Source organism: Lepisma saccharinum, chromosome 16 (assembly GCF_977018435.1).
Source record: "Lepisma saccharinum chromosome 16, izLepSacc3.1, whole genome shotgun sequence".
Taxonomy (NCBI): Eukaryota; Metazoa; Arthropoda; class Insecta; order Zygentoma; family Lepismatidae; genus Lepisma; species Lepisma saccharinum.
Window position 1 is genome coordinate 2,483,631 of NC_139244.1, and position 27,638 is coordinate 2,511,268.

General features: G+C 37.8%; 1 protein-coding gene across 1 annotated transcript in view; it reads right to left on the reverse strand.

Annotated features, from left to right (window-relative positions):
• Positions 1 to 27,638, reverse strand: part of LOC146000193 (xanthine dehydrogenase-like) — an 86,047-nt gene that overhangs the window by 19,442 nt on the left and 38,967 nt on the right. Inside the window, exons 12-20 of the mRNA XM_083137569.1 lie at positions 24,592 to 24,705; positions 11,836 to 11,977; positions 11,206 to 11,281; positions 8,579 to 8,799; positions 6,182 to 6,304; positions 5,015 to 5,239; positions 4,541 to 4,674; positions 2,980 to 3,154; positions 1,019 to 1,210 (exon numbers count right to left, since the gene is read on the reverse strand). Coding sequence (XP_082993695.1) covers positions 1,019 to 1,210; positions 2,980 to 3,154; positions 4,541 to 4,674; positions 5,015 to 5,239; positions 6,182 to 6,304; positions 8,579 to 8,799; positions 11,206 to 11,281; positions 11,836 to 11,977; positions 24,592 to 24,705 — 1,402 coding nt within the window. The remainder of the gene's footprint in view (positions 1 to 1,018; positions 1,211 to 2,979; positions 3,155 to 4,540; positions 4,675 to 5,014; positions 5,240 to 6,181; positions 6,305 to 8,578; positions 8,800 to 11,205; positions 11,282 to 11,835; positions 11,978 to 24,591; positions 24,706 to 27,638) is intronic.

Here is a 27,638-nt window from a genome sequence, read left to right on the forward strand (position 1 = left end):
TAAAATAGATGATAAGTAATCACAAAATACAGTTTTTCTTGCAAAAATTTTGCGAAATAAAAAGGAAGTTTGCATTTTGCATAATTTCCAGGATAATTAGACTCTGCGAAAGTGTCGCGCAGAATTTTTGCGGACCCCATGAAAGATCAAAATCCCAGAAAAGTATCGGCTGGTATTGGTAGATGAATTCCAACTGGTACTTTCTGATACATATACATCGGCATCGGCTCAGCCCTAATACAAACTGGAAGCTTGGCATTTGAAGTCAGCACTCTACCAAATGAACTACAAAGCTATTCATACAAGTGAAGCTTAAGCAACTAGATTGCACTTGGGTGGGCAACAAGCATTCCATACAGTGTGAGCTCCACACAATCTCAAGGTCAGTCTTGTTGTTGGTCATCATTACATAATCTCATCCATAAATATTTTACATAATGATGTGATTACATTTATTCTCTAAATAGGTACTTTTTTGTGTGTGAAAGCAGATGGTGACAGTGGTAAGGTGACAACATTGATCAAGAACAGAAACCGCACGCAAATATGAACCGTAAATTTAATAGAGTGAATTTCTTATCTTCGCATAACCGTTAAGCAAGTAAAAAAGAAGGACCTCTTTGATAATAGGAATTGTAGCTTTCCTGGCGACGTGATTCAAACAAGTGTTCTCGGGTTACCACCCAGGTTAAGTCTATGTTGGCTTCACGTTTCGAGCGCAATAATTGCTCTCTCTTCAACATAGGCTTAACCTGGCTGGTAACCCAAGAACAATTGTTCGTACCTCTTTGAAGTATATCTCTATGAATAACTAACTCCATTTTTCATTTAAGAAAAAAACAAATGACGATATTCATAAAAGAATAAAGTTAGCAACAATTGCAGAAAACTATGTTTTTCAGAGAAACAAGGCCCCAAACATACAAATTTAAAAAAAAAATGTATGCTCAATTGGAATGGACCATGAAGAGTGAATGTATATTCCAGGAATGTAAAATTGTAAATCCTTTATATTCACCTCCAAGGGATCTTTCTCCAAGTACAGGGCAATGTCCCTCATAAAGGTTTCTGCAAAGAACATTCCCTGAGGTCCTCCAAACCCTCGGAAGGCAGTGTTGGATGGTAAGTTAGTCTTGCAACAATAGCCATAGCAGTCCACATTAGGGATCTTATATGCATTGTTGATGTGGAACATGGCTCTTTCTAATACCTGCAAAACAAGAAAAAAAAAATTATTATCTTATTTGTTTCTCCTATTTCTTATTGGGTAAGTGATACTAGATTTTAGCAATATCAATACAATAACAATATTAAATTTACTAATGCTGGTATCTGATAATGCATTGATCCAATGTAACAGCAAAAAAATGCAAACAGATTAAAATTGAGTCATTCTCATCCTTGATTAATGCATTTAAACAGGACATCCTGATGACGTTGTATCTAGAATTGTATCTAGAAACTTATTTTACAAAGACACCAGACATAATTACACATTTATATTCATAACAAACATAACAAAATTTTAAAATTATGCAGATGGATTATATGTATTGATATATAATTTACCAATATCAATAACTGATATTCTACCCAATATCAAATTGCATATATTCCATAAAGATACTAAATAGTACAGTAATAACTTCCTTATTAATGTAGTATATAACGAGAAGATGGCAACAAGTTTGGTTACTAACTCTGTTCAGTTTAGACATTTAATTTACAAAACCAGAGTACATGAAAGAGATCTTTATATTTATTTAAAAAATGGGAAAATTTTTGCACTAATTACATGCAATTTATAGCAATATGGAATGGTTAAAATCATCTGATTACTGAAAACTTCATGTACAAGACTACCCGAGTAGTTTTAGATTAGGCATACACAGGAGATGTACTACATAGAAATTTTCAGCGAAAAATACAGGCTTGACCAGGACTCGAACCCGGGTCTCTGGCATACTGTTCCAGCCATTGCTCTAACCACTGAGCTACCGAGCCAGCCTGGCCTCGCCTCATTTTTCGCTATCGCTGTTTTACCTGAGTGGAATAGTCTCTGCCAGTGCTACCACAACGGAATCTGTTGCCTTTGTTTACCTGCGTGGAAAAACAGTGATAGCGAAAAATCAGGCGAGGCCAGGCCAGCTCGGTAGCTCAGTGGTTAGAGCTATGGCACGGTATGCCAGAGACCCAGGTTTGAGTCCTGGTTGAGCCTGCATTTTTCGCTGAAAATTTCTACAGTAGAGCGTCGATTATCCGAACGTCGGTCAACCGAACGACCGCTTAACCGAACTGTGTACTCGCTCGCACCTGTTACTCTCCCACCCTACCGTCCATCATCCCCCTCACTCCCAAACCAAGTTTCCCACAGTAGTCGCCGCACTGAGCCACCGCTGGCGGAATATTGCTTCTAATGGGGCCTTCATAAGGCGCTGCTGACCGGCCAAGCCGCCAGTCGCTGTGTTTCAACAATCAGCACACTTCTGTCGGTTTGGCACTGGCTGTAGAAGTAGCGGCAGTATCAAAGCTGTTCACAGCAACAGCTGTGCCAGCTTAGAGTTGAGGCGTGCCGCTCCGTGCAGTTTGAAGGATTGCGCGCCCCCAAGAAGAGCTTCTCACGGTGCAAACATGTACAGTTCGATTATCCAAACAAACCAGTTTTCCGAACACCCATGTCCCCCAATTACTTCGGATAATCGACGCTCTACTGTACATACCAGAGTAATGTTTGATCTCTACTGTCCATAATAATTTTTAGTTAGTATGTGTCTAAAATTACAGAAATAATGTAAAACTGAACTAATTTGTGGTGTACAGGCATTGTTATACGTCCAAGATACCATAACCTTTGTTACTAAAGGCAGTTGCCATTCTCGATTAAATTTGCAACCCGGAAATATGGAAAATCACCCGTACAATAAACTAATTTAGTTGTAATTCCAACCTCATGTATAAGAAAAAAAAGGAAATACTTGCAGCTGGTGAAAGATCCACAGTGTTTCCAGCATTGTTGTAGATGTGGACTTGTATGACAGTCACTTTCCCCTCTTTTGTGAAGCCAACCTTGTACTTTCCCAAGAACGGATGCCTCGTGCCTGTACTGATCATATCTTCGTCCCTATCCAGCATGCATCTTACAGGACGGTTCAATCTGAAACAAAATTAGTTTCTCACAAAACAGGTTTCAATCTAATGCCACTAAGCACTTTAAAGATATATACATGTAAATTAGCCACAAAAAGTCAGGATACGAACCCCTAAAGTGGTTAATTTGCACATGCCAAATCTCTTCCTTTGTGTGGAATTTTAAAAATTACAAGTCCTTATCACTCTCCAAAATGTATCTTCTAAACTTGAAGAAGATAGAAGACTCCCTTTGCTGCATAGAGCTGGAAAAATGCAAGATTTCATCATATCATCACTCATCATTATCATCACATTTAGCCAAAAGCCAAAAACAACAGAAAGCAACGTAAAACAATTTAATCCAATCGATCGATCAAGAATATTGCTTACGTACCTCCTAAATTGGCATGCACCTCGGCTCCAAGTGCAAGACAAACAAAGCTGGCACAGCGTCAATGTGGAAGCAGTATCCTCATCTCGTGGTGATTATGCCAAGTTAAATACTCTGAAGCACGAGCGGCTAGTGATAGCCTTAGCAACTTGGAAGAGATATGCTAACAGCACCAAACATGGCCTCTCTAACCTATCCACATAGGCATATAATAGCATAAATAAGCATGTAAATAGGTTTGGCAAGTTAAGTTTTGTTTATTTAAGCTATTATATGTATAGATGGATAGGTTAGGCAGGTCAGGTTTGGTGCTGTTAACATGTATCTTCCAAGTTGCTAGGGCTTTTAAGTCTCTGGAGCTTCTGAAGAATGAATGAATTAAAGGTTTTGGGTGCGTCTGCACTTTTGGCCATTTTGCACCCTTCAATGTAAGTGGGGAAATGTTCCCTTACCTAAAATTCTGACTCAAATAGGTTAAAACAAGGGATGTAAAAAGCTCCTTGGGAAAAATTAAAAGTGCAAGGTTGTAAAAAGACCTGCACAAAACAAGCACAACACATCAAAAAGTCAGAATGTATTAAAAGCTTCCTCACAGATGATAGAAGAGGCCAGCTCTTTGCAAAAATCTAAAAACATTTGATAAAACACTGTTGTCATCGCCCTACAGGGATGACAAACAGTTGCGAAGATTAGAAGTCTGTCTGAGGAAAACAAAGTTGGCACATTCAATAAGAATATGCAGAATACTTAAAACAACATTGCAAACACAACACATCGGAGGGTCCAGCCCTTGCAGCTTCTGAAGAGTGTCATCTCATGGCAAAAATGCAAACTAACTCAATAGTAAAAGAAGTGGGTATGATGGATCATACCCACTTAAAGGATTAAATATTATGCTCAAATTATCTAGAAATGTAATGTTGATTTGAACCTGAGACCCCACAATTACAAGGCAACTAGATATTTAGTCCTGGGGTTCACATGTTAAAATACACATTTATCAGGAAATTTATTGCTTACTTTTGGGCAGCAATTGCAACTGGAAGCGAGAGGATGCCAAAGCGTGTTTCCTTGCCTCCGAACCCTCCTCCGAGCCTCTTCACTCTGCACACGACCCTGTTGCTTGAGACTCCCAAAGCCTTTGCTATCAGGTGCTGAAATTCAAATAGGAATTGAAATATTACGTTTGTGTGGATCTTATGATTTTTTTTCGCCTTAAAGTAGGATCCGAACTACTGTGCAATGTGCCTCAACTAGGTATCAAACCCAGAACCCACTGATTGCAAGGTGACAACATTACCAGCATGCCATCATCGAGGTCTTTTTAAAATGTAGTGTTGCCATAGTTGCAGCTACAGATTTTGCAACTAGCTACAGGAGTATATTACTTCCAACCAGGTACGTAAAAGTTATACACCGACAATCAATTGCATCATCACTAAAATAGAACCAAAATGTTCATCTAGCAGTAGAAAATAATGGAATAAAACCTACTTGATTTTCTGTTGGATTTTGTGATGAGGAAAAGATTTCCATCTCATCGTCTTCGCCTTTCGGAACTGCAACGGAGCACTGGGTCTCCAGATAGAAATGTTCCTGTCCTCCGATTTTGGTCTCCCCTTCCAGTATGTGATCTGCAGTGGCAAAAGCTCCTTCCACATCACCGTACTTCAAATGTTTACTGAAGTCATGGAAATATGACTCATGTTTGATGGCATCCTGAAAGTGAAAGAATTATTACAGATTTGTCAACATTTCTTTTAAAATTGTCATTTAGTGTTTCTTTTCTTCCACTTTTGGCTAATTGCAATGATGAGGATGTGTGATGATATGATAAAATTGAATCTACTGTGCTAGCCACAGAGGTGTCAACATTTACCAATTTTTATATATATATATATATATATATATATATATATATATATATATATATATATATATATATATATATATATATATATATATAAAAGCATTACATTACATGCAATGATATACTTGAAGAAAGAAAATATTAGAACAACCAGAAAGAAGGTTGTTAATGAAGAAGAGTTATGTGAGAGTGACGAATGATGCATTGCTTCTGAATAAAGATTTGAATCATCTAACACATTATTTTCATAGAATATTGTTTGTCATCTGCCTTAACCAGTATACATAATTTATGAGTAAAGCATACATTTTAGGTACAGATGTTACTAACCTATTTTATTTTATTTTTGTACAAAATTTAATTATAGAAAAGTTACTAGCATCATTTCAGAACCTGTGATTTACAATTATGGAAATAAATTGAAAGTATTACTTTACTTTACTTTAATACTTTCATAATATGCTACAAATTCTTGATGGAAACGTGTCATAAAAATTTAAAAAGCTCTAATAATGAAATAGAATAGGCCTGTTAGGTTAATACGAATATTTATTTGGCTTGATTAAGCTATCCAAATGCTTGAACAGAACAATAATGAAATGGATTTTGAAACTGTGGATATTTGTAAACTGATAACCTTCCTTACATTGTTTATTAGCATATCTATAGTTTGTTTTATTGCATGTTTTGTTAGCTATATTAGTGTAACTTTCAATAATTTCCATAAATTAATTATGTAAAATCCAGGCCTAATTTGTAGAAAAATCTTGCTCAGAAATAAAGAACATTACCTCTATTGTAACAATTAGAGGACTTAAGTCTTCGTACTCCACTTTCACTAATTTTGCAGCTCTCTGGGCTAGAAGCTGGTCATCAGCCACAACAGCTGCCATCACCTGGCCTTGGCATGTAACCTGAAGAAGCACAAAAAGACAAAACAGAATAACTTCTACAGCTGCAATATTTGCACGGAAGTGCCAAGGCTAAGCTTAATTTTACCTTGATATTGAGGTGTAAGATATTAATTCCAGAATCATGAGTATGTAATTCTAAGCTATGGTATCAATTTGTACATTTTGAATTGCTTTATTGTGACGACCCTAAGTCCAAGAAAGTGAAAGCATAGAGTGAAATGTTTCTCACTTCAGCAGTGAACTGACTGATGCATAAGTTTGTGGAGTTTATTTCACTATGGCAAAAGTATTTTTATTTGATACTAATTTGAGATGAACATAAGACATAAATTAATCAGTAATATACAGCGTGTCCACAATGAGACTCCAACATTTTGAATGTCTATAACTTTTTCATTTCAGATTGTACAGCTGTGATTCCGGAAGAAGCAGAAACTCAAAACGTTTATGTGGTAACGTTTTAGTGCGCGGAATAGCCGTAGTGGCGCTGCAACAATCGATTGTTTAAAAATGGAGATTCCAAACGAGCGTGCACAGGTTGTGTGGTGGTATGCAGAAACAAAATCAGTTATTCAAGTGCAATGAAACTTTCGTCGTGTGTACAATAAGGATCCTCCGACATTCAAGACTATCAAGAAGTGATGTGATCAGTTTTTGGCAACCGGCAATGTTTTGAAAGGACACAGTGGTGGTAAACCCATTGCGTGAAATCGACCGAGGCACCCATGTACAAGTGCACTGAACTGAATTTTGTGAGTTACACTGAAAACTTGATGAGTTACATTATCATTTTATGTATAGTAATTATAGTACACCAAACTGATTTTGTTTATGCATGCCACCACACAACCTGTGCACGCTCGTTTGGAATCTCCATTTTCAAACATTCGATTGTAGCAGCGCCACTACGGCTATTGCACGCACTAAAACATTACCACATAAACTTTTTGAGTTTCTGCTTCTGCTTCTTCCGGAATCACAGCTGTACAATCTGAAATGAAAAAGTTATAGACTTTCAAAATGTTGGAGTCTCATTGTGGACACATTGTATTTTCCTTCATTGTCTATGACTGTCTATCAATGCTGGGGCAGTTTTTCAATTCAACGCCTGAAGAAATCAGCTGGTTCGGGGTTAAAAGCATCATCAAGCCAAGTTGGAAGAGCATTTTTGTCACCAAGGAAGCTTCCTTGAAGTTTGATGGATTGAGAGCTGAAAAGGTAGCAAGCAATCCGAGGGTGCAAGACCAGGGGGAGCATGGAGGATGTGGAATAACTACCCAACCAAGCTCCTGGATAGAAGCTTTTGTCATGTTAGCGGAGTGTGGACGTGCATTATCGTGTTGCAGCACTTGATGCTATCTTCCTGGCCTACTCGCTGATTTGGTTGTGCAGTATCCTGAACCTTACCCATGAAATGCAAATGTTGCACGATGGTTGAATGGTCACAGTTGATCACATTTGTTAATTCTCGAGTCAACTGATGTGGATCCTCATGGATTAAAGTTAAACTGTCTTCATTCCGATGGTCTTCCTGAATGTGGAGAAACTCTTAAGTCAAAAATGCCCTCTTTATAATGGCAGAACCATTTTCTTGCCCTGCTTTCCCCGTTGGCATTCTCCCCGTACAAGGAACAAATGTTTCGAGCCACTTCTGCTGCCTTTGTCCCTATGTTAGACAGAAGACTGTCAGAAATGTTTTTATTCTTCTTTAACCCATAAATAGTACAGTCTTTCTTCAAATATGTAAAATTCAATGCATTCACAAGCACAACAATGCCACTCCAATTGATGAACATTAAATGATAAACAAAAATTCCTAACACCGCAGTGTTGCCATACCAAGCACAAATGCTACGAACTTATGCATCAAACCAATACAAGCAGAAGATGAAATCGTGCAAGTAGTCTCCCAAATGTTTCAAACCTTTTTAACTGATTTATTGGACTTGTATGCATGACCCCTGGAAACACATACCTGGTGTATTGGCTATGGTGTTCTGCCTAAGGCTTTTACACACTCAGAACACACACGTGTTCAATGAACTTCATTCGTCTTTCCCTGGTCTATCACAAAAACTGCCTTTTCCTCTCCACCAACCGCAATATATATTCCTTACAAATATCCTGTCGGGGGACAGCCACCTTTGCTAACTGCTGAGTTGTCCCTAGGCAGGAAACAAACTCGACAGAGCCTTGGCAGGCCATATACATCACACTAATGCCATCATTTTATTACGATCATAAGTTTTGAAGCATTTCAACATGTGTACTTACCTTGTCAGTTGCAAATATAACATCATCCTGTACTATAGGCCCAGTAGCATTCTGCTCTGCAGGGATGTCCTTTGCTGTGAAGAACCCATGGATTCCTTCCATTCCTTCAAGCTTTGAGGTATCTATGTTAACAATCCTTGCATGAGCTTTTGTGCTTAAAACTAAACTCAGGTAAAGTTCATTTTCAAAGTGGGGCATGTCATCACAATACACTGCTTCACCTAAAAAAGCAAGAAAATAAATTGATATCAGTGTCAAGAACAAACTTAACATAAACCATAAATGCATATTTCTATAACATTAAAATCATAGTTAAAGATTATGTACTTGTACAACCAGCTTTTTAATGTTATGTTATATGTTAAATAAAAAGAAATAAATTTTGAATTATGAGGAATTCATCATTTGGTTCCCAGAAAAATAAAGGAAAGAAAAAACTAATTTTCAAGATACTTGTGGCACTTTCACAATACACACAAAACTGAATTTTGATTGCTGAAATGAGCATGTTGGTATATCATTTCACCAATAAAGTGATTATTAATAAAATAGAATGAAAGTTAAAAATTACACCACACTAATTTTTTTTTTTTCATGATTACCTAAATATGACAGAAAAGCAAAGTAAAATAAACTAAATTAATTTTTGTAGAATATATTTTATGATGTAAACCATCTTCTCTTAACAATTCAAAATAAATTTTGGATGCAACACATAAGGATAGCACAGTGTGGTATGATGTCAGGGGTACCAGGTATGAATCCCAGCCTGGCCAATGGTGTTCTTCGTGAGCATCCCTTTATCAATTTCAACATATCATCACTCATCCTCGGCATGATTAGGCAAAAGTGGCAGAAAAGTAATGAAAAATAAAAGTAAAAATATAAAAAAATAAAAACAAAACATAAGGAAGCCTTAAATTTCAAAACACTTTCAATCTGGCACCACCACATGAAGATATTGAAACCTACGATCTCCAGATTCATAGCATGCTATGCTAACCACTCTTGTTGCAGAGGCTGGTTTATTGGTGTATTATGAAAATATCTAACCATTTTATGAATGCCTCAGGGGAGGGGGCGGGGGCAAATCAAAACTTTTCGCTCATAAAAGTAGGGTCCAGGACCATTTTGCTAAATAACTGTTATATTTGTGGCAACACAAATATTACCAGTGGCGTCTCATCCCTTGGGGCTTCCGGGGCTTAGTCCCTAAAGAAAAACTGACGTATTCACGTAATTATCAATCACCATAACGCATAACTATCATACAGTCTTTTAAAAGGCGATTTTTACCCACGTAAATTCATAGTCTGTTGCAATGGATACGACAGCGCTCCTAGCGGCATTGATGTCAATTATCGCTTTCCGGGGCTCATCGCAAAGGAAGGCATGGCCTACACCCACCTACGCTACAGTGAAGGTCACATGCTAGCAGAGAGAGGAGGGGAGAGTGCAATGGATTTGAGTGCTGATTCGGGGCTACTTCTGCTGCGTCGCGTTCGATCTCGCGTGTTGTTCTGTAGTGTTTTGGTGGCTTTCACTATGTTTGAGTGAGTTTGGCAGGGTTGATGTTCGAACACAAATTGATGAAGGACATAGGCTGTCAATTACAAGACACAATGAATTTGTCCGGAAAAATAGGCATATATTAAATAGAATTATCGATTGCTTAAAATTCTGTGGTCCACATGAACTTACTCTACGAGGACATAATGAAAGAGAACAATCTTTAAACAGAGGCATCTTCCCAGATTTATTATCCCTTCATAGAAGAGGTAACTTCGTGTTCTTTATTGTAGTGAAGAGTTGAAAAACAAACTATCAGTAGATTGCATTCATTTTTTAAAAAAAATTATTTAGAGGGTACCTTTTCAAAAACAGTAAAAATGACAAACATAGTTTTAATAACTCCAGTGGCAACAACTGAATCTGAACGATGTTTCAGCACATTGAAGCGTATTAAAACCTGCTTAAGAAATGCAATGGGACAAGACAGACCAAATGCCTTGTTGCTTACAATAGAGATAGAATACATTTCAAACATAGAGGGCTTCAACGAAAAAGTAATAACAAAATTTGCTGAGCAGAAGAACAGGAGTCAACGTTCGTAGAAAGGTATGTTTCACAACAATACCTGTTTCTTTTGTAATCATGTGAATTGTCATTATATTTATATTCTTAAAAAAAATAAGTCCAGTTTTGTAGTTTAGAAGATAAATACCCGTTTTTTTGTAATTCATGTAATTTGTCATTACATTTTAAATTCTTTCAAAAAAGTAAGTCCAGTTTTGTAGTCTAGAAGAAAAAATACCTATTTTTTGTAATTCATGTGAATTGTCATTATATTTTAAATTCTTTAAAAAATAAGCCCCGGCCAAATTTGAGGCCACGAGACACCACTGAATATTACTACTGTATTTCTTTGTTCGTCAGGTTCCAGGCGGTAACAAAAATGTTAAGGTTTCCCTTAACTTATAAATTTTAACAAATCTGAAGATTTCGTAGGGGCACGTGCATCCATTGCCCTTGCCAAGTTACACCTATGACCTTTCATATCAAAGAGAAGTGCATTGTGAGAACCCTAATAATTTACTCACAGCATTAAAGAAGCAATGTTGAAATACCTGTTGCTTGCTTGAAAGCTGATGAATGAGTGATAGGTCGCCCTACAGGATCTGTTGCAGGCTGTCCGGATGGAATCTAGAAATGAATATGTAACAATACAATCACATGTTTTTAAGAAATATAACTAACCAAAATTGCCTTACTTGTTAGGGAATGTGAAAAATTTCAGGGCAATTATTATTAAAATATATGAATTACTCATCTAATAAAAAAAACATTACCCTATTAGTGCAAATTTTGTACAGCTATAGGTAAAACTTTTATAATTTCTCATTATTGTGATGCACGGTGCTCCACCCCCTCCCCCTTTCCATGTTTCTTTCTTCCAAAATTCCTGTTAATTTCAGACTTACCTGCCTTCATTGTCTGTAGATAAGACTGCATTTGAATAACCTTCAAATGGAGACAGGGATCTGCTGAAAGTAATAGGCTTTACATAGGAAAATAAATCCTATATTAATAATATTCATATAATCCTATATTAATCGTCATGGACAATTATATATGTATATAAGTTTTAGACCTTACAAGTTTAATGTTTGCATGGAGTGTATCTATAATTAAGCCCACGTGGACAATCTGTAAGATTTAAGTGATATACTAACTTTAATTAATCACTATAAACTCACCACCTGGTAGAACTGAGAGCTCTTTGGCGGTTCGCTATGGAATGAAGTGGTGGCACTCTTGAATGTTTCTGGAACTTTGGGGATTCCTGGAAGAATGTCCTGAAGCTTCAGTGAAACTTTCAAATAGAACTTGAAAAAGAAGCTGCAGGTAAAAGAGGTAAAACTATATTAACACAATATAAATAAAAACAATATCAGTATTTGTGTCTTGCATTGGAAAAATATGTAAATGAATTACAAAACGTGGATCATTAAGCAAGTGTTAAATAATTTAACACAAATATCCAGTGTAGCAAATATATTGTATATCAAGATCAATGTTGGCAGAATAGGGAAAGATTAATCTGAATCTATAATGATTTTATAAGACGCTCAGGGTTTATATTAAGCTACCTGGGCATAAGTGCATATCTCCGAATGTATGCTGTGGTGGAGGATGATCATCTTCGGAGGTTCCCCCTTTTATTATTTTATAATGACTGTCTCATTACTTAGTTGTCAGACTGTGTAATTTAAGAGCCTGTGTAATTGCCAGAGGTCATTTCTAACTACCGGGCTACATATAATAAGTACACAGATACAATGTGATCCATCGAAGTGTAGAGCACCATGCTGGTGTTTGTGCTACCAGCAATTGAGGCACTTGTGGCTGTTTGTCAGCATCTTAGAGTGTCGATGAAGCAAGCAAGCAACAGTTTCTGTAATTATTTTAAAAAGTGACTTACTAGTGTAACGATTGAAAAATTTTGGTAAATTTCTTTAATATTTAAATTACTTTTCGATAGCCCTTGTATAAATTCTTTTGGAGTTTTAATCTTTTGAATGTACATTTTATCTTTGTTAAAAAATTGTAACGCAGTTTCGGCCCAGCGAAAAAGAACGCGAAGCAAGTTGAAGCTTGCATTGTTTTTCTTCCTTAACAACAATGGGTTCTTTTTCGTTCGGCGCTGCGTGGGTTTGTAAATAAGTTTAGCTTGCATTGTGTTTCTGGATATGCCTTTTTGGAAGGGGTAATTGTTGGATGCTAAAAATAACTTTTCAGTTTGTCGAAATCTTTTGTTGGGGAATAGAATTGCGCAATCCCGCAAGTATAAATACCAGCCGTTTCGTTGGCAAAATAATCAGTATAGCAGTAGATTCCGGAATCGTTAGGTGATTAAATCGCTTGTCGAGGTCCAGGGCTGGGAGAACACGGGCGTTGTGTGGGGAGTGGCTGGTCAACTCTCCCTTCCACAATGTCCGAGGTTCTCCGTAAGCCACCTTTCAGGATTTGTGCTGGTCAGCATGATCCTTAAAGGGGATTTAGCGAGCATATAAATAATTTGATTCATACATATTTAATCTTAATAATTTAAAATTTTGATTCTTAAATTCTGTCTAATGTGTTTGTGTTCATCTTGTGTAGTAGTTCCTCCATTCATATTGGGGGTTAGGCGTAGAGCTGACAACTCTGCACTGTAAAAAAATTGTCAAGAAACAGCAATATAAGGCCATGGATGTTCCCAAGGTAAAATATTCCGGAGGTAAAATAGTCCCCCGTTCGGATCTCCGGGTGGGGACTACTTTGGGAGGTCCCTGGACTAAGGATAAGATCTGCGTTAGGAATAAGAATATTAAATTAGGCACCTGGAATGTTCTGAGCCTTTACCGGCCTGGGGCATTTCAGTGTACAGTTAATGAGATAGGGAAGTATAAATTAGATGTAGTAGCTGTCCAGGAAGTTAGGTGGCCAGGAGAAGGGAATTGTAAAACTAAAAATTATACTTTTTTCTATGGTGGTACTGAAAATCATAATTTTGGAACAGGCTTTTTCATAAATAATAGAATTATCTCGGCTCTTAAAACAGTAGAATTTATTAATGATAGGATATCATATGCAGTTTTACAGGGTAGGTGGTGTAAAATTATTTTAATAAACATACATGCACCAACGGAAGATAAAGATGATAATACTAAAGATGATTTTTATACAGAATTAGAACAGGTCTTTGATAAATTTTCTCAGTATGATATGAAAATTCTGTTAGGTGACTGTAATGCACAGATTGGCAAAGAAGAGACATTTAAACCCACGATTGGTAAAGAAAGTCTTCATGAATTAAGTAATGATAATGGTATAAGATTGATTACTTTTGCAACCTCAAAGAATTTAATTGTGAAAAGTACCACTTTTAAACATAAAGATATCCATAAATATACCTGGTCTTCTCCAGATGGTAAAACTCATAATCAGATAGATCATATTCTCATTGATAAGAGAAGGCATACTAGTATAATTGACGTTCGTACACATAGAGGTGCTGACTGTGCCAGTGACCATTATTTAGTAATTGCTAAATTAAGAGAAAGACTCTCAGTGATAAATCATAAGCAACAAAATCTAAAAGTTATAAAATTTGATACAGGAAAGTTTACTGATGAAAGAATTAAGAAAGATTACCAAATTAAACTGTCAAATAGATTTGATGTTTTGCAGGATTTAAATGATGATGAAAATATAAATGAAACAGATGTAAATAAGAATTGGGAGCACATACGTAATGCAATAGAATCAGCAGCTAAAGAAAGTATAGGATACCATAAACCGAGAAAAAGTAAGCCATGGTTTGATAATGAATGTCATAATCTAATAGAAATAAGAAATCAGGCTAGACTTAGGTGGTTAAATAACTCTGATGATACAAATCTAAACAATTATAATAGAATAAAGCGAGAAGTTAACCGCACGTTTAGAAGTAAAAAAAGAGATTACTTGAAAAGCAAAATTAACGAAATTGAAACAAACAGCAAAAATAAAAATATCAGAGATTTATATAAAGGTGTAAATGAGTTTAGAAAGGGGTGGCAACCTAAAGTAAACTTGATAAAAGATAAAGACGGTGATTTTCTAGCTGACCCAAGCGATATTCTAAATAGATGGAAGAACTACTTTAATGACCTTTTAAATGTTCATGTAGGAGATAAATCAGAAGTAAATGAAGTCCACACAGCAGAACCTTTAGTTCCAGAACCTAACTTGACTGAAGTTAAAGATGCTATTAAAAGGCTAAAGAATAACAAAGCACCTGGCATTGATTTAATACCAGCTGAGTTAATTAAATATGGTGGAAATTCATTAATATGTCAAATTCATAAATTAATTTGTTTAATATGGCATAAAGAAGAAATCCCTCAACAGTGGAAAGAATCCATAATTGTTCCTGTGTTTAAAAAAGGTGATAAAATGAACTGCAATAATTACCGTGGAATTTCTTTACTCTCAACAACATATAAAATATTATCTAATATTCTTTTAACAAGACTAACCCCATATGCTAATGAAATTATAGGTGATTATCAATGTGGATTTAAACGTAACAGATCAACTACAGATCAAATTTTTCACATCAGACAGACACTTGAAAAAAAGTGGGAATATAATCAAAATGTCCATCAGCTATTCATTGATTTCAAAAAAGCATATGATTCGGTCAAAAGAGATAAATTATATAATATATTAGTAGAGTTTGGAATACCTAAGAAGCTTGTTAATATGATAAAAATATGCACCAGTGAAACAGAAAGTAAAATTCGTGTGGGTATTAATATGTCTGACAAATTTACAATTCATGATGGGTTAAAACAAGGAGATGCATTATCTCCATTGCTCTTTAATTTTGCCTTAGAATATGCTGTAAGGAAGGTAAAAGAAACTAACGAAGGACTAAAATTAAATGGTGTGACTCAGTTGTTAGCATATGCAGATGATGTAGACTTACTGGGGGATGATGTGAATACAATTAAGAATAATGCTAAAATATTTTTCAAAACTGCTAAAGAGATAGGTTTGGAAGTTAACAAAGAGAAAACTAAATATATGCTTACAGGCCGAAACCAATTGTTAGGTAATAATCAAAATCTAATTATTGATAACAACTCGTTTGAACCAGTTTCCAAATTCAAATACTTAGGAGTAATATTAACAAATGAAAATTATATTAAAGAGGAAATAAAAAGTAGGCTTAATTCAGGGAATGCATGTTACTTCTCTCTTCATAAACTTTTGTCTTCTCGTTTAATATCTAAGAAACTAAAAGTTAAAATATACAAAACAGTAATTTTGCCTGTAGTATTATATGGATGTGAAACTTGGTCCCTTACATTGAAAGAGGAACATAAATTGAGAGTATTTGAAAATAAGATCCTTAGGAAAATCTTTGGACCTAAAAGGGATGAGGAGACAGGTGAGTGGAGAAGGTTACATAATTTAGAAGTACATAATTTGTATTCATGTCCAGATATTATTAGAATAATTAAATCCAGAAGACTTAGGTGGGCAGGCCATGTGGCACGAATGGGAGAGGAAAGAGGAGTTTACAGGATTCTTGTTGGGAAACCTGATGGTAAGAGACCTGTAGGAAGGCCAAGACGAAGATGGAGGGACAACGTTGAGATGGACCTAAAGGAAATTGGTAGGGATGGAAAAGAGTATATACATCTTGCTCGAGATAGGGACAGATGGAAGGCCTGTGTTGCTGCAACCATGAACCTTCTGGTTTAAGAAGGCTAGGGAGTTAGTTAGTTAGTTAGTTAGCTATAATGATTTTATGCTATTTATTGTCTGAAAGTGCTGCATTGGTGGATGAATATGTTGATCAACTCATTATCTCATAACTGAAGGTTCCAGGTATAAATCCTGACCTGGGCATGTGAGTGTCCCTTCATCAATTCCTTGAAATTATCATTCATCCTCAATATCATGACAAAAGAGAAAAGTAAAATATGAAAAGCATAGTTCATAATTTCAAAAAGTGCAAGGAAGCAAACCAGGGTTGCTACAATTTTTTGATTATGAAATTCCCCGACATTTCCAGGTTTTCCAGTCCAAAAATGTAATTTTTCCAGACCTGTTTATCATCGTGATTTTTGCTTTTGAACCTTGGGTTTTTCAATTAAATATATAATCCGTTAATTATTATGAATATTCACTATCACAACTTTTATTTTAGCAAATTTCATTCTACACACACAAGAACACGTGAAAATTTGAAGAGTAAAATGTAAAATTACAATTGGCATAAACTGTATTGGGTGCTACAATCACGTGCATCTAGCCTTCAGGCTAAGGTAACAGAGGTACATTATTTCACCATAATAGATCTCTACAATATAAAAACAACAGAAAAGGTTCATAAACCACACAATTTTTCATTTTCTGGCAGATTTATAGCGTCGTAGCAAATAATGCTTTTTTTCTTACATTTATAAGTACACAGCATCTGGAGACATTTTTGTTGAATATAGCAATTCTTTAGAAAATGCAACAAGACTAAGATGTATAAAATAATAGATGATAACTTCATCTTCAACAACCTCTCCGAAAATTATGATCATATTGTCAATGTATGAGGGCGTACCCAAAAAAAAAAAAAAAGGATTTTTTTTAAAAGCCATGTACAGGGTCCGGCGGAATGAATAGCCTGATTTGAGTCACGTAGTACGGCGTCGCTGTTGCGCCTACACAACGACGTGTGTGCACGCTGGATTGAGGAAGGACTGCCATTTGTAAGTATGGCCTTGTGGAGTTCGGAACATCGAGCATTCGCCGTTGAGGTGTATTTAAAAAATAACGAGTCTCCAATCACCGTGCAGAGACTTTTTCGTCCATTTCTAGGTGGGCCGACATCAGAACGTCACGGATCATAGGACGATTGTACGGTGGGCGCAACAATTCAGGACTCCTGCATCGTGTGCAAAAAGAAAAGCCCGGGGCACCCAAAGACACAACGGACCCAGGAGCGAGTGGAGGAGGCCCGTGAAGCACTGATCCGAAGTCCTCGGCGTTCTGCTGCCAGACATGCCTTGGTGCTACGAATGTCAGATCGTTCCCTTCAGCGCATCATCCATGAGGACCTCCACTTCCACCCCTAAAAAATGAAGGTTGCACAGAAACTAACCGAACAAGATAAACATGCCCGACGAACCTTTGCGTTGCGTTGCTTGGAACTTTTAGCAGTCGAGCCGCAGATGCGAAACAACATACTGATGTCGAATGAGGCTCATTTTGGTCTGCACGGTGGTGTCAATAAACAGAATTACAGATACTGGGCGCCATTTAATCCTCGTTGGCTGCATGATCCACCCCTGCACAGTGAACGTGTGATGGTGTGGTGCGGTGTGGCATCGTTTGGCATCATCGGTACATATGTTTTTGAGGATCTTCATGGACGTGCGGTAACGGTTAATAGCAATCGCTATGTCCAAATGTTACATGACTTCCTCCTTCCAAGGGTGAACAATGACATGGTTCCAACAGGATGGGGCAACAGCCCACACGGCCCGCCGGTCCATGACTGTCTTGCGGCGTCATTTTCCTCGTCGATTGATTTCCCGATTTGGGGACATTCATTGGCCATCACGGTCGCCCGATTTGTCTGCCCCTGAATTCTTCTTGTGGGGCTACCTGAAAAGTCAAGTGTACGCTACACGTCCTCATACCGTGGCTGAACTGAAGGCAAGGATACGTACAGCTGTGGAGGCGATCCCATTGGACATGCTGGAGCGGGTGATGCGAGCTTTTGTTCGCAGCCTGGAAGAATGCGCTGAACGTGATGGCGACCATCTGTCAGGCGTTATCTTCAAAACCAAGTAAAATGGCATATATGGTATGTAATGGCATCTATTATTCTTTGTTTTCAATGTGTGTTTCAATAAATTATTTGATTTGTTTCGACGTTCTGTCCTTTTTATATCCTACTATTCATTCTGCCGGACCCTGTATAATTTTTTATTATTTTTTTTTTTTTATTTACAAAACAAACTTCAAAGTACTCTCCATAACACTTAATACATTTGTCCAATCTGTGATTCCATTCTTGGAAACATTTTTTAAACTCATCTGTTGTGATGGCCGACAGGTCCTTCCTCGTTTTTTTCTTCACCTCTTCTAAGTCGTAAAATCGCTGTCCCTTCATGTCCCTCTTCATTCGGGGAAACAAAAAGTCGCATGGAGTGAGGTCAGGTGAGTAAGGGGCATGGGGCAAGAGAGTCATACTGTTTTTTGCCAAAAACTTGCGCACTGAGATGGCTCTTTTTGCTGTTCACTCAGATTCCGAGGCACAAATTTTGCAGCAACCCTTCTCATTCCCAAATCTTCCGTTAAAATTTGCTGAACTGAGCTCCAGTCCAGATAACGTCCCCATTTCTTCAATGGTCCATCGTCAGTCTTCGAGCACAAGTTCACGAAGTTTGTAGACAATTTATTTATTTATTTATTGATAGAGCTCAACAGGCCGAGCCCAATTATGGTGCTCTAATTACATAATATTATTACAATAAATTCAGCGTTCCAGTAATACTATTTTTTAAATTGTATAAACTCATTGCAAAAATATCGATTGTGTTATTTACACATGAAATTGTGTTGAAAGAGTTGCACGCTCTCCACACCGGAGAGGTAGAAAGAATTGATGTTTTTGCTCTCTGGCAATGAAAGATTTTGTGCTTGGGACGTGTTTTGGAACTGGGAACATTAAATGATACGGCTGATAATAAGTTGGAATCGTCTATTATACCGTTAATTACTTTATACAGAAAGAGCAGGTCATTTACTTGTCGTCGGAGTGCTAGTTTGTTGAAGTTGGTCTCTGAGACTAGATTATCGTATGAATCGAATGCTGGATATTCTCCACAGGCTTTGAATTTGAGATATCTAAGAAACTTGGACTGAATACGTTCTAGTCTATGAATTAAATTTATTTGAGTGGGATTCCAGATTACTGACGCATATTCTAGTTTTGACCGTACGAGGGAATAGTAAAGTATTTTCACTGGTTCTATTTTCGTGAAGTCGTGGCTTGATCGGATTATAAAACCTAAGTTTCTGAAAGCGTCGTTAGTAACAGTTTCAATATGCTTATTAAATTTGAGCTTGGTGTCGAAGGTCACTCCGAGATCTTTAATTTCATTTTTGCGCGTGATTTGTACATTTTTAATACGGTATGGAAACACACAAGATGCTTTGCGTTTTGTGTAAGTGACTACGCTGCATTTTGTTGGGTTAAGATCCAACTTGTTACTTTCACACCAAGAGATCACTCTGTCTACATCTTCCTGCAGTTTTAAACAGTCTTCAGAGGTAGTTATTTCGTAGAAAAGCTTAAGATCGTCGGCGAAAAGCAACTTTTGAGAATTTTGTATGCAATTGGGTAAGTCGTTGATAAGTAATAAAAACAAAAGCGGTCCAAGATTGGACCCTTGGGGAACACCAGAATATGGTGTGAAGGGGCGACTTTTGATTTTCCTGTATATTACAGTTTGCGTTCGATCGGCTAAATATGAAGCAAAGAAATTTAAAGTATTAAGTGAAATATTGAATGAAGCAATTTTCTGTAGTAATATATCATGATCAATTTTGTCAAATGCCTTAGTAAAATCGGTGTATATTGCATCGACTTGTCCTGTGTTATCTAGTACATTGCATGCGTAATGGGTAAAGTTAGCTAAGTTTGTTACGGTAGACCTCTTTGGCGTAAATCCATGCTGATAAGGAGAGATAACTGGATTGACGTGTGCTAACATCCTCTTGTAAATGATTTGTTCAAATATTTTAGCAAGACTAGAAAGGATTGCTATCGGTCTATAATTTTCTAAGCTTGATCTGTGGTGAGACTTGGGGATAGGACAGACGGACGATGTTTTCCATCTTGAAGGAAAAGTATTGGTATCGAGAGAAAGGTTAAAAATTTGCAGCAAGGGATATTTTAAAATATCGCAACATCCTTTAACTATATATGGTGGTATGTTGTCGGGGCCGGTCGTTGATTTGGATTTCAAATTCTTGATGGCAGCTTCTACTTCGCTTACGCGGATGTTGCGCAAAGTGAAAATATCAAGTTGTTCGTTAGCAATTTTTATTTTCAGATTATTTACGTCATATTTAGCTCTTTCGGCTGCGTACACAGAATGAAAGTAAATTGCAAAGGCATCCGCGATGTCATTTTCGTCTGTTAATATGTCTGCGCCGACTTTAATAGCCTCGCAGTTTTGATGGGACTTTTTACTTTTGATATAGGACCAGAATCGAGAAGGGTCCACACTTATCTGGTCTTCAGACTGTTTTATGTAATTAGTGTAAGCTACAGTTATGTCTTTCTTAACCTGTGCGCGAAGCTGAAGAAATTTTTCTCGATGATATTCTTTGTTTGTAATACTTTTCTTCCATTTTAACCTATGGTAAGCTTTAACTTTAATTCTTTTCACTATAGCAGGCGTAAACCAGCAAGGATATGCTGAGTTCTGTAGTTTTTTAAGGGGAATGCATTGATCAAATATGCCATAAATTAATCTGTAGAAAATATCGGCAGCTTCATTTACGTTAACGGCGCTATTTACTGGCGTCCAATCCGTTTCTGAAACTAAACTGAAGAGTTTTGAGTAGTCTGCTTTCTTAAAGTTGTATGTGGAAATGTTTTGGTTTGACTTTTTATTTGATTTTACGGAAAGGCATTGGATCTCAGTTATTATTGAGGGGTGATGTGTGTCTTCCGGTAGGAGAGGGTGCAACTCTCTGCTTACATCTACATTACTAACATTCGTTAATATAAGGTCAAGTAACCTATTGTTTACATTTTGAATATTGTTTACGTTTCTGAGAGCATGGTAAGACATAAAAAGTTGTAGATCTTGACACACTGGCGTAAGACTTAATAAATCAGCGTTTACACTTGTAATTTCGGGTAAATTAAAGTCACCACAGAATAGTATTTTATCACCTGGCTTAGTATGGGTTTCAACAAAGTCGTAAAATGCGTCATATAATGCCTTAGTTGATTTGGGGGGGAAGTACACAACACCAATATAGAGAGGAAATTTCTTGTTAAGCAGTACTTTAACTAAGATGGAGTCAGGCTGTTGCATCGGTTCACCCACCAAAAAGGACGAATGGTCGTTTCTTACAGCCACAAGTGCACCACCTCCACTCACTTTGCCACTAAGGTCACGGCTTCGATCACATCTGTATACAGTGTACCGGGAATCAAAGTATTCGGAACTCAGGTGAGACGACGTTAGCCACGTTTCATTAACACACACTACGTCCAGATTGCGACTCAGTACGTTCTCATGAAAAGGCCTACTCTTGTTTCTCAAACTGCGAACATTTTGATAATAGAACGTCAAATAGTTATGAGCATTACTTGGTTGGGAATGTGTAGAGATGACGTCACTTTCTAATCTTACCTCACTACGTAGCTGCACGACGTCTTCCTTCTCCGGATTCCACAGATCCTACCTGCTTTCCTGGTTCCTGGCAGTCGGGGTCCTTTGGGAACGCCTCGGGTGTTGGTGACCGTTTACATTTCTGGGAGGGGGAGGCTTCGATGTGCTGCTCGTTGTCTCCGTCGCGGGCTTCGAATTTCCGTTCCGCACGGATGATTTTGTTTTGGGGTGGTTGGTCACCTCGCTGTAGGATTTTCTATTTCTGTAGCCTGGTTCTTGAGGGGGTCGGGAGGAGGAGACGGGGAGTTCAGCGCCGGCCGGGGCCTTCGACGTCGACGGTTCCTTAGGCGATCGAAGGGTGTGGGTGGATGGATGATCGGAGCGTAGAGGTTCCTTCACTCCACTCGAAGAAAAAGGCACTTCGCTACACTCCACAGTAGGTGAAGCATTTGGATTCACTTCCGTGTTTTGGTGCACCTCTTCCGTGGTCACAGGCGGCAGTCCGTTAGCATCCAGATCGCTCAACGTATATATTTTACCCTCGATGTAAAGTTTGTCGTACCTCATTGTTGCATGGAGATTGTTTTCTCTGGCTTCTTCCATGTATTTCCACAACTCGCTGCGGATATCGCGAACACGTCTCGAGTAGTCGCCGGAGACGCGGATACCAGTTCCACGAAAGAAGCGCGCACGAGCAAGAACGGTCTCTTTTAATTTGTAATTTGAAAACTTTACAATGATGGGTCTGTTGTGTCCCGATCCCAGTCTGTGCGCCCTCGCTATGTCGTAGTCAGACGTGTCGATATCCAGAATGTTCCACAAAGCGTCTCTCACGAGCCGTTCAGAACAGTCCCAAGATTCTCCGGACGTTTCACTAAAACCGCGGAAAATTAAATTGTCCCTTCTTGACCGGTTTTCCAAGTCATCCAATTTAAGTTCGCAGAACTGTAGTTTAGTTTTCAACTCCGCATTTTCGTTTTTGAGGCAATTTATTTCTGTTATTAGCCGCTTAATATCGCTCTGGGCCATTGCTGTTGTTTCAGTCACCTTGTCTAGCTTGTTGTCAATAGAATCCAATTTCGTCGCAATGTCCTCCATTGTATAAGGTCCAGGATTTTGCTCGACACCAGAGATAATCAAGGCAATCGCAACGACAATGCCCACGAAAAACATGCTGGTTGCATTTGAGCTATTCCGCACGTTCATCACTAACACCAACCACTTCTTAGCTCCTGCATTCCTCAATCCTATGGCACAACGCCACTGCACAAGAGAATTCCCCATCTTGTCACGCTTCACTGCACTTCGGAGCACTTTGTCCATTCTGAAGTTGACGGACGTCCAGAACGAGGTTTGTCATCAATCGACATGTCACCTTTTTTGAAGCGAGAAAACCATTCGTACACTTGAGTTTTCCCCATAGTGCTGTCCTTGTAAACTGTGTTCAACATCACAACAGTTTCTGCACCATATTTCCCGAGCAGGAAACAAAATTTTACAGCCGCATGCTGTTCTTTTACATTGGCCATCACAAAAAATGAGCTGCAAGCGAAATTGCTTTTACAAAAAAAATCACTGTGACCAGAAACAACCTTCCCTAATAAAGCCACTGGGTGCACTGAACTCGCAAAGACTTGCTCGATGCTTGCCTAGCGGGAAAAATTCGTTCTACAGAAGCTCAGCGCAGTGCTATTCAGGTTTTTTTTTTTTTGGGTAACCCCTCGTACTTTACTTATCAATCAGATATCTGGACTGCAAGTTTTACTTTGATATTCTTTCTAATATCTAGCATTATAAAAGTGAAAATTTATTACAGAAATTTGAAGGAACCATAATTTTGCACAAGACTGAGAATCATAAGAATGAAAGAAACAAGTTTCTAAACTGAATCTTTTTTTGGAGTGGAAATCACAAGAACTGAATCCAGAAGTGGAAGTTAACTGCTTGTTCATTTTGCAACTTTTCTCTTGCAGACTCCAAAATGCACGTAAATTCCAGACGATCTGCAAAATTCCCTGACAAACCAAATTCTCTGACAATTTCCTGTTTTCCAGGCATGTAGCAACCCTGTTAATTCTACTGCTATATTGGAAAATGCTGAAAGCATTCATGTTGTATGTAATTGTAATTCAATCATGCTGTACCACAATTTGAAAGACTTCTCAAACCATACACTGGCATAGACATATTTTGCTCACTTAATAAATAAAAGAAACAAACAGTAAAAACTTTTCTAATGATAACTCCACCAAAATGTCAAAAGATTGGAAATGGTTTTATCATCTTTCCAGGGATAATCAGCATGGATGTTTAAAGCATGGTAAATTTGACATCATGTTAATGTCAATTGAACGAAGCAATGAGCATTTCATCACTTTCAATGCTTCCATTAACTTGATCATCTTGATGCTAACACAGAACTATTAAGTGTTAAGCAGCAATATATAATGTGCAAAATATGAAATGGGAAAATCTTTAAGTATTGTACAAGAATACTCAGCTCAACAAAGGAATTACTGTATGCTAGTAACAAAATTCCATAAAATTCCACCAACATACCTCAAAGTAAGAGATCTTCTGTACTGGATCATGCCTCCAGGTGCGCTGGGTGACAGAGGAAGATCGTCCATTAGGCTCTGATAAGCTGTATCTAGAATGCTGTCATTCCATTCCCTGGAATAGAGAGAATGATTTAAAACTTGTACGCGATTTGATTAAATAGTCAGCTGGTGACACAAAATTACTATACTTCATATTCTGCACAGTCATCTTGCAATGATCAATTGACAAAATTGTTGAAGATAATTTCCTTGGAAATTGCTAGGAATTAAGTAATTTCTTTGGAAATTGCTAGGATTTATGCAATTTCCTGCTGTTATAATGTTCATAACATTAAGGATTGCACTACTTCTGTAGTTCTAAACTAGCTGCAATTGCCTCCAATTGCATCGCATTCTTTATATAACTCTTGAAAAGGCACATATGAAATTGTCAAAACACTGACTAATAAAAACTTTATGTATATAAAGTATAGTTTTAATTCGTGCTATTATGAATGTGACTACATGAGCAATCTGCAAGCATTCAATTGTCTACAAATCAAAGAGAACTAAGCATATGCTTATCAAAACAATTGATGATAATCACCCATTTTAATCAAATTCCAAATTCAAGTACTTCGGGAGTAATAGTAACAAACAAAATTGTATTACAGGCAAAATTGAAAGCTGACTTGATTGAGATCATGCATGTGCTACTTTTAAATCCGGGAACTTTTCTAACGTTGGAAGCGGCCCCGGCGCCCACCCAGCGTCGAATAACATGGGCACCTGGGGGAAACACTGGGGGGTAAAGGCGGTCAGGGGCGTGATGCTGATCACATCACCCCCACTCACGACCGGATCAAGAAAGTGTGGGGATACACCTTCATGGCATGGTGCTAAGCACAGGGGAACACTTTACCTTTTTTTGCATGTGCTACTTTTCTCTTCATAAACTTTGATCTTCTTGCCAAATATCGAGGAATATAAAGGTCAGAATATAAAACAGTAATTTTGTATAAGATGTGGTCCCATACCTGACACAAGAAGCCTTCTTAATGCAAAATTAATCAAAATGAAATCCCAAATAAATACTTACAAGAGAGGTTATTTAAGTGTCCCCCTCCGATTTCCATGAAACTTGGCAGGTGTATAGAGGGGGCCAAAGGAAGGAATAGGTGTTTTTTTGTTTCAGCTAAAAAATGGTTTTAGGGGGCGAAACCTCCCCTCTATTGTCAAGATGAGGACAAATTGAGGTGGGGAACTGACCCCTGTGTCCCCCTCCGATTTCCATGAAACTTGGAAGGTGTATAGAAGGGCCCAGAGGAAGAAATAGGTGTTTGTTTCGGCTAAAAAATGTTTTAGGGGGCAAAACCTCATCTCTAATGTCAAGATGAGCACAAATTGAAGTGGGGATCTGACCTCTGTGTCCCTCTCCGATTTCCATAAAACTTGGCAGATGTTTAGAGGGACCCAAAGGAAGAAATACGTGTTCTTTGTTTCGGCTAAAAAACAGTTTTCAGTTGGCAAAACCCCCCTCAAATGTCAAGATGAGGACAGATTGAAGTGGGGATCTGACCCCTGTGTCCCCCTGTTGTATCCTTGGCTATGGATATCACCTATACGATATTTAGGTGATGCTTGATAGGATTATGGTTCCCGTGTGCAGCTATTTTGATGCTCCCTTACCCTGCTTTAATCAGTCTATTGTTATGCCCATGCCTATCCAGGAACAACGGTGTCTATGAATTCGGCATATCTCTACAATTGCACTGCATTTGGTACCGATAATCATACAGTTCTGTGCTGTGTGTGTTCCAATTATAATTATATGAGCGTGTTGTTCCTATGCCAGATTTACGTGGTTTCGGAGTCAGATCCCCACATCAATCTGTCTTCATCTTGACATTTGAGGGTGGTTTTTAACCCCTAAACAATTTTTTAGCAGAAACAAAAAAAAAAAAAAATCTTTGGCCCCCTCTATACACCTGCCAAGTTTCATTAAAATCGGAGGGGGACACAGGGGTCAGATCCCCACCTCAATTTGACCTCATCTTGACATTTGAGGGGGTTTTGCCCCCTAAAACAGTTTATTAGCCGAAACAAGAAAACACGTATTTCTTCCTCTGGGCCCTTCTATATACCTTCCAAGTTTCATGGAAATTGGAGTTGGACACAGGGGTTAGATCCCCACTTCATTTTGAACATTTGAGGGAGGGTTTTGCCCCTAAAACAGTTTTTTAGCCAAAACAAAAAAAATATGTATTTCTTCCTTTGGGCCCCTCTATGCACCTGCCAAGTTTCATGGAAATCTGAGGGGGACACTTAGATAACCTCCCTTGTTAGACCAAAAGGGGATTGAGAACAGGTGAGTGGAGAAGGTTTTACAATATTATTCTGCATACTCTGTATGGTTGGAACTCTGGTGGGAGTGGACTCAGAGGTTCAGGACCATAGTGAGGGGGTAGGCTATGGGGGAGCTGGTTTTTTTTTTTTTTTTTTTTCCAAGACAGCAAAGTCAGAATTTGGAACAGAGAAATTTACACTTGGCAGAGGTAAAAGGAGAAGGAAAAGATATGAGGTGTTACTCGATGTTGCTTTTTTTTTTTTACTTGTAGGCTTATGTTCTGGTAACACACTGCTGAAATTTTCTGTTTCCCAAAGTATAGTAACAGTACATTTTTAAAGATGTTTCTCAGACACTAAAACACAACTGATACATTCTTAAATATGCTAAACTTTTTCTTTTTAATCTTTAAATGTAACTTATATTCAGTGGACTTGCCCCCCACTTTTTGTCACTTTTTGCCCCCGCACTATGGCCCCTTAAAGCTAAGCCTCGTCTACATAGAGGAAGTAAACTGTCCTGGCTCCCCAGCTTTGGCATCCAACCACCACTACTGCCTATATTATTATTTAATGAGTTTTCTTTGTTTCCTCGTTTCAAAATTTGTAGGACATAAATATCACAAACCATGACATAAGAAAAAAGTAATGAAGGAAGCATATAAAATGTCTGTGCTTTATAATATGGTGGGAGGGAGTTGCCAAAGCATGGGGCTACAT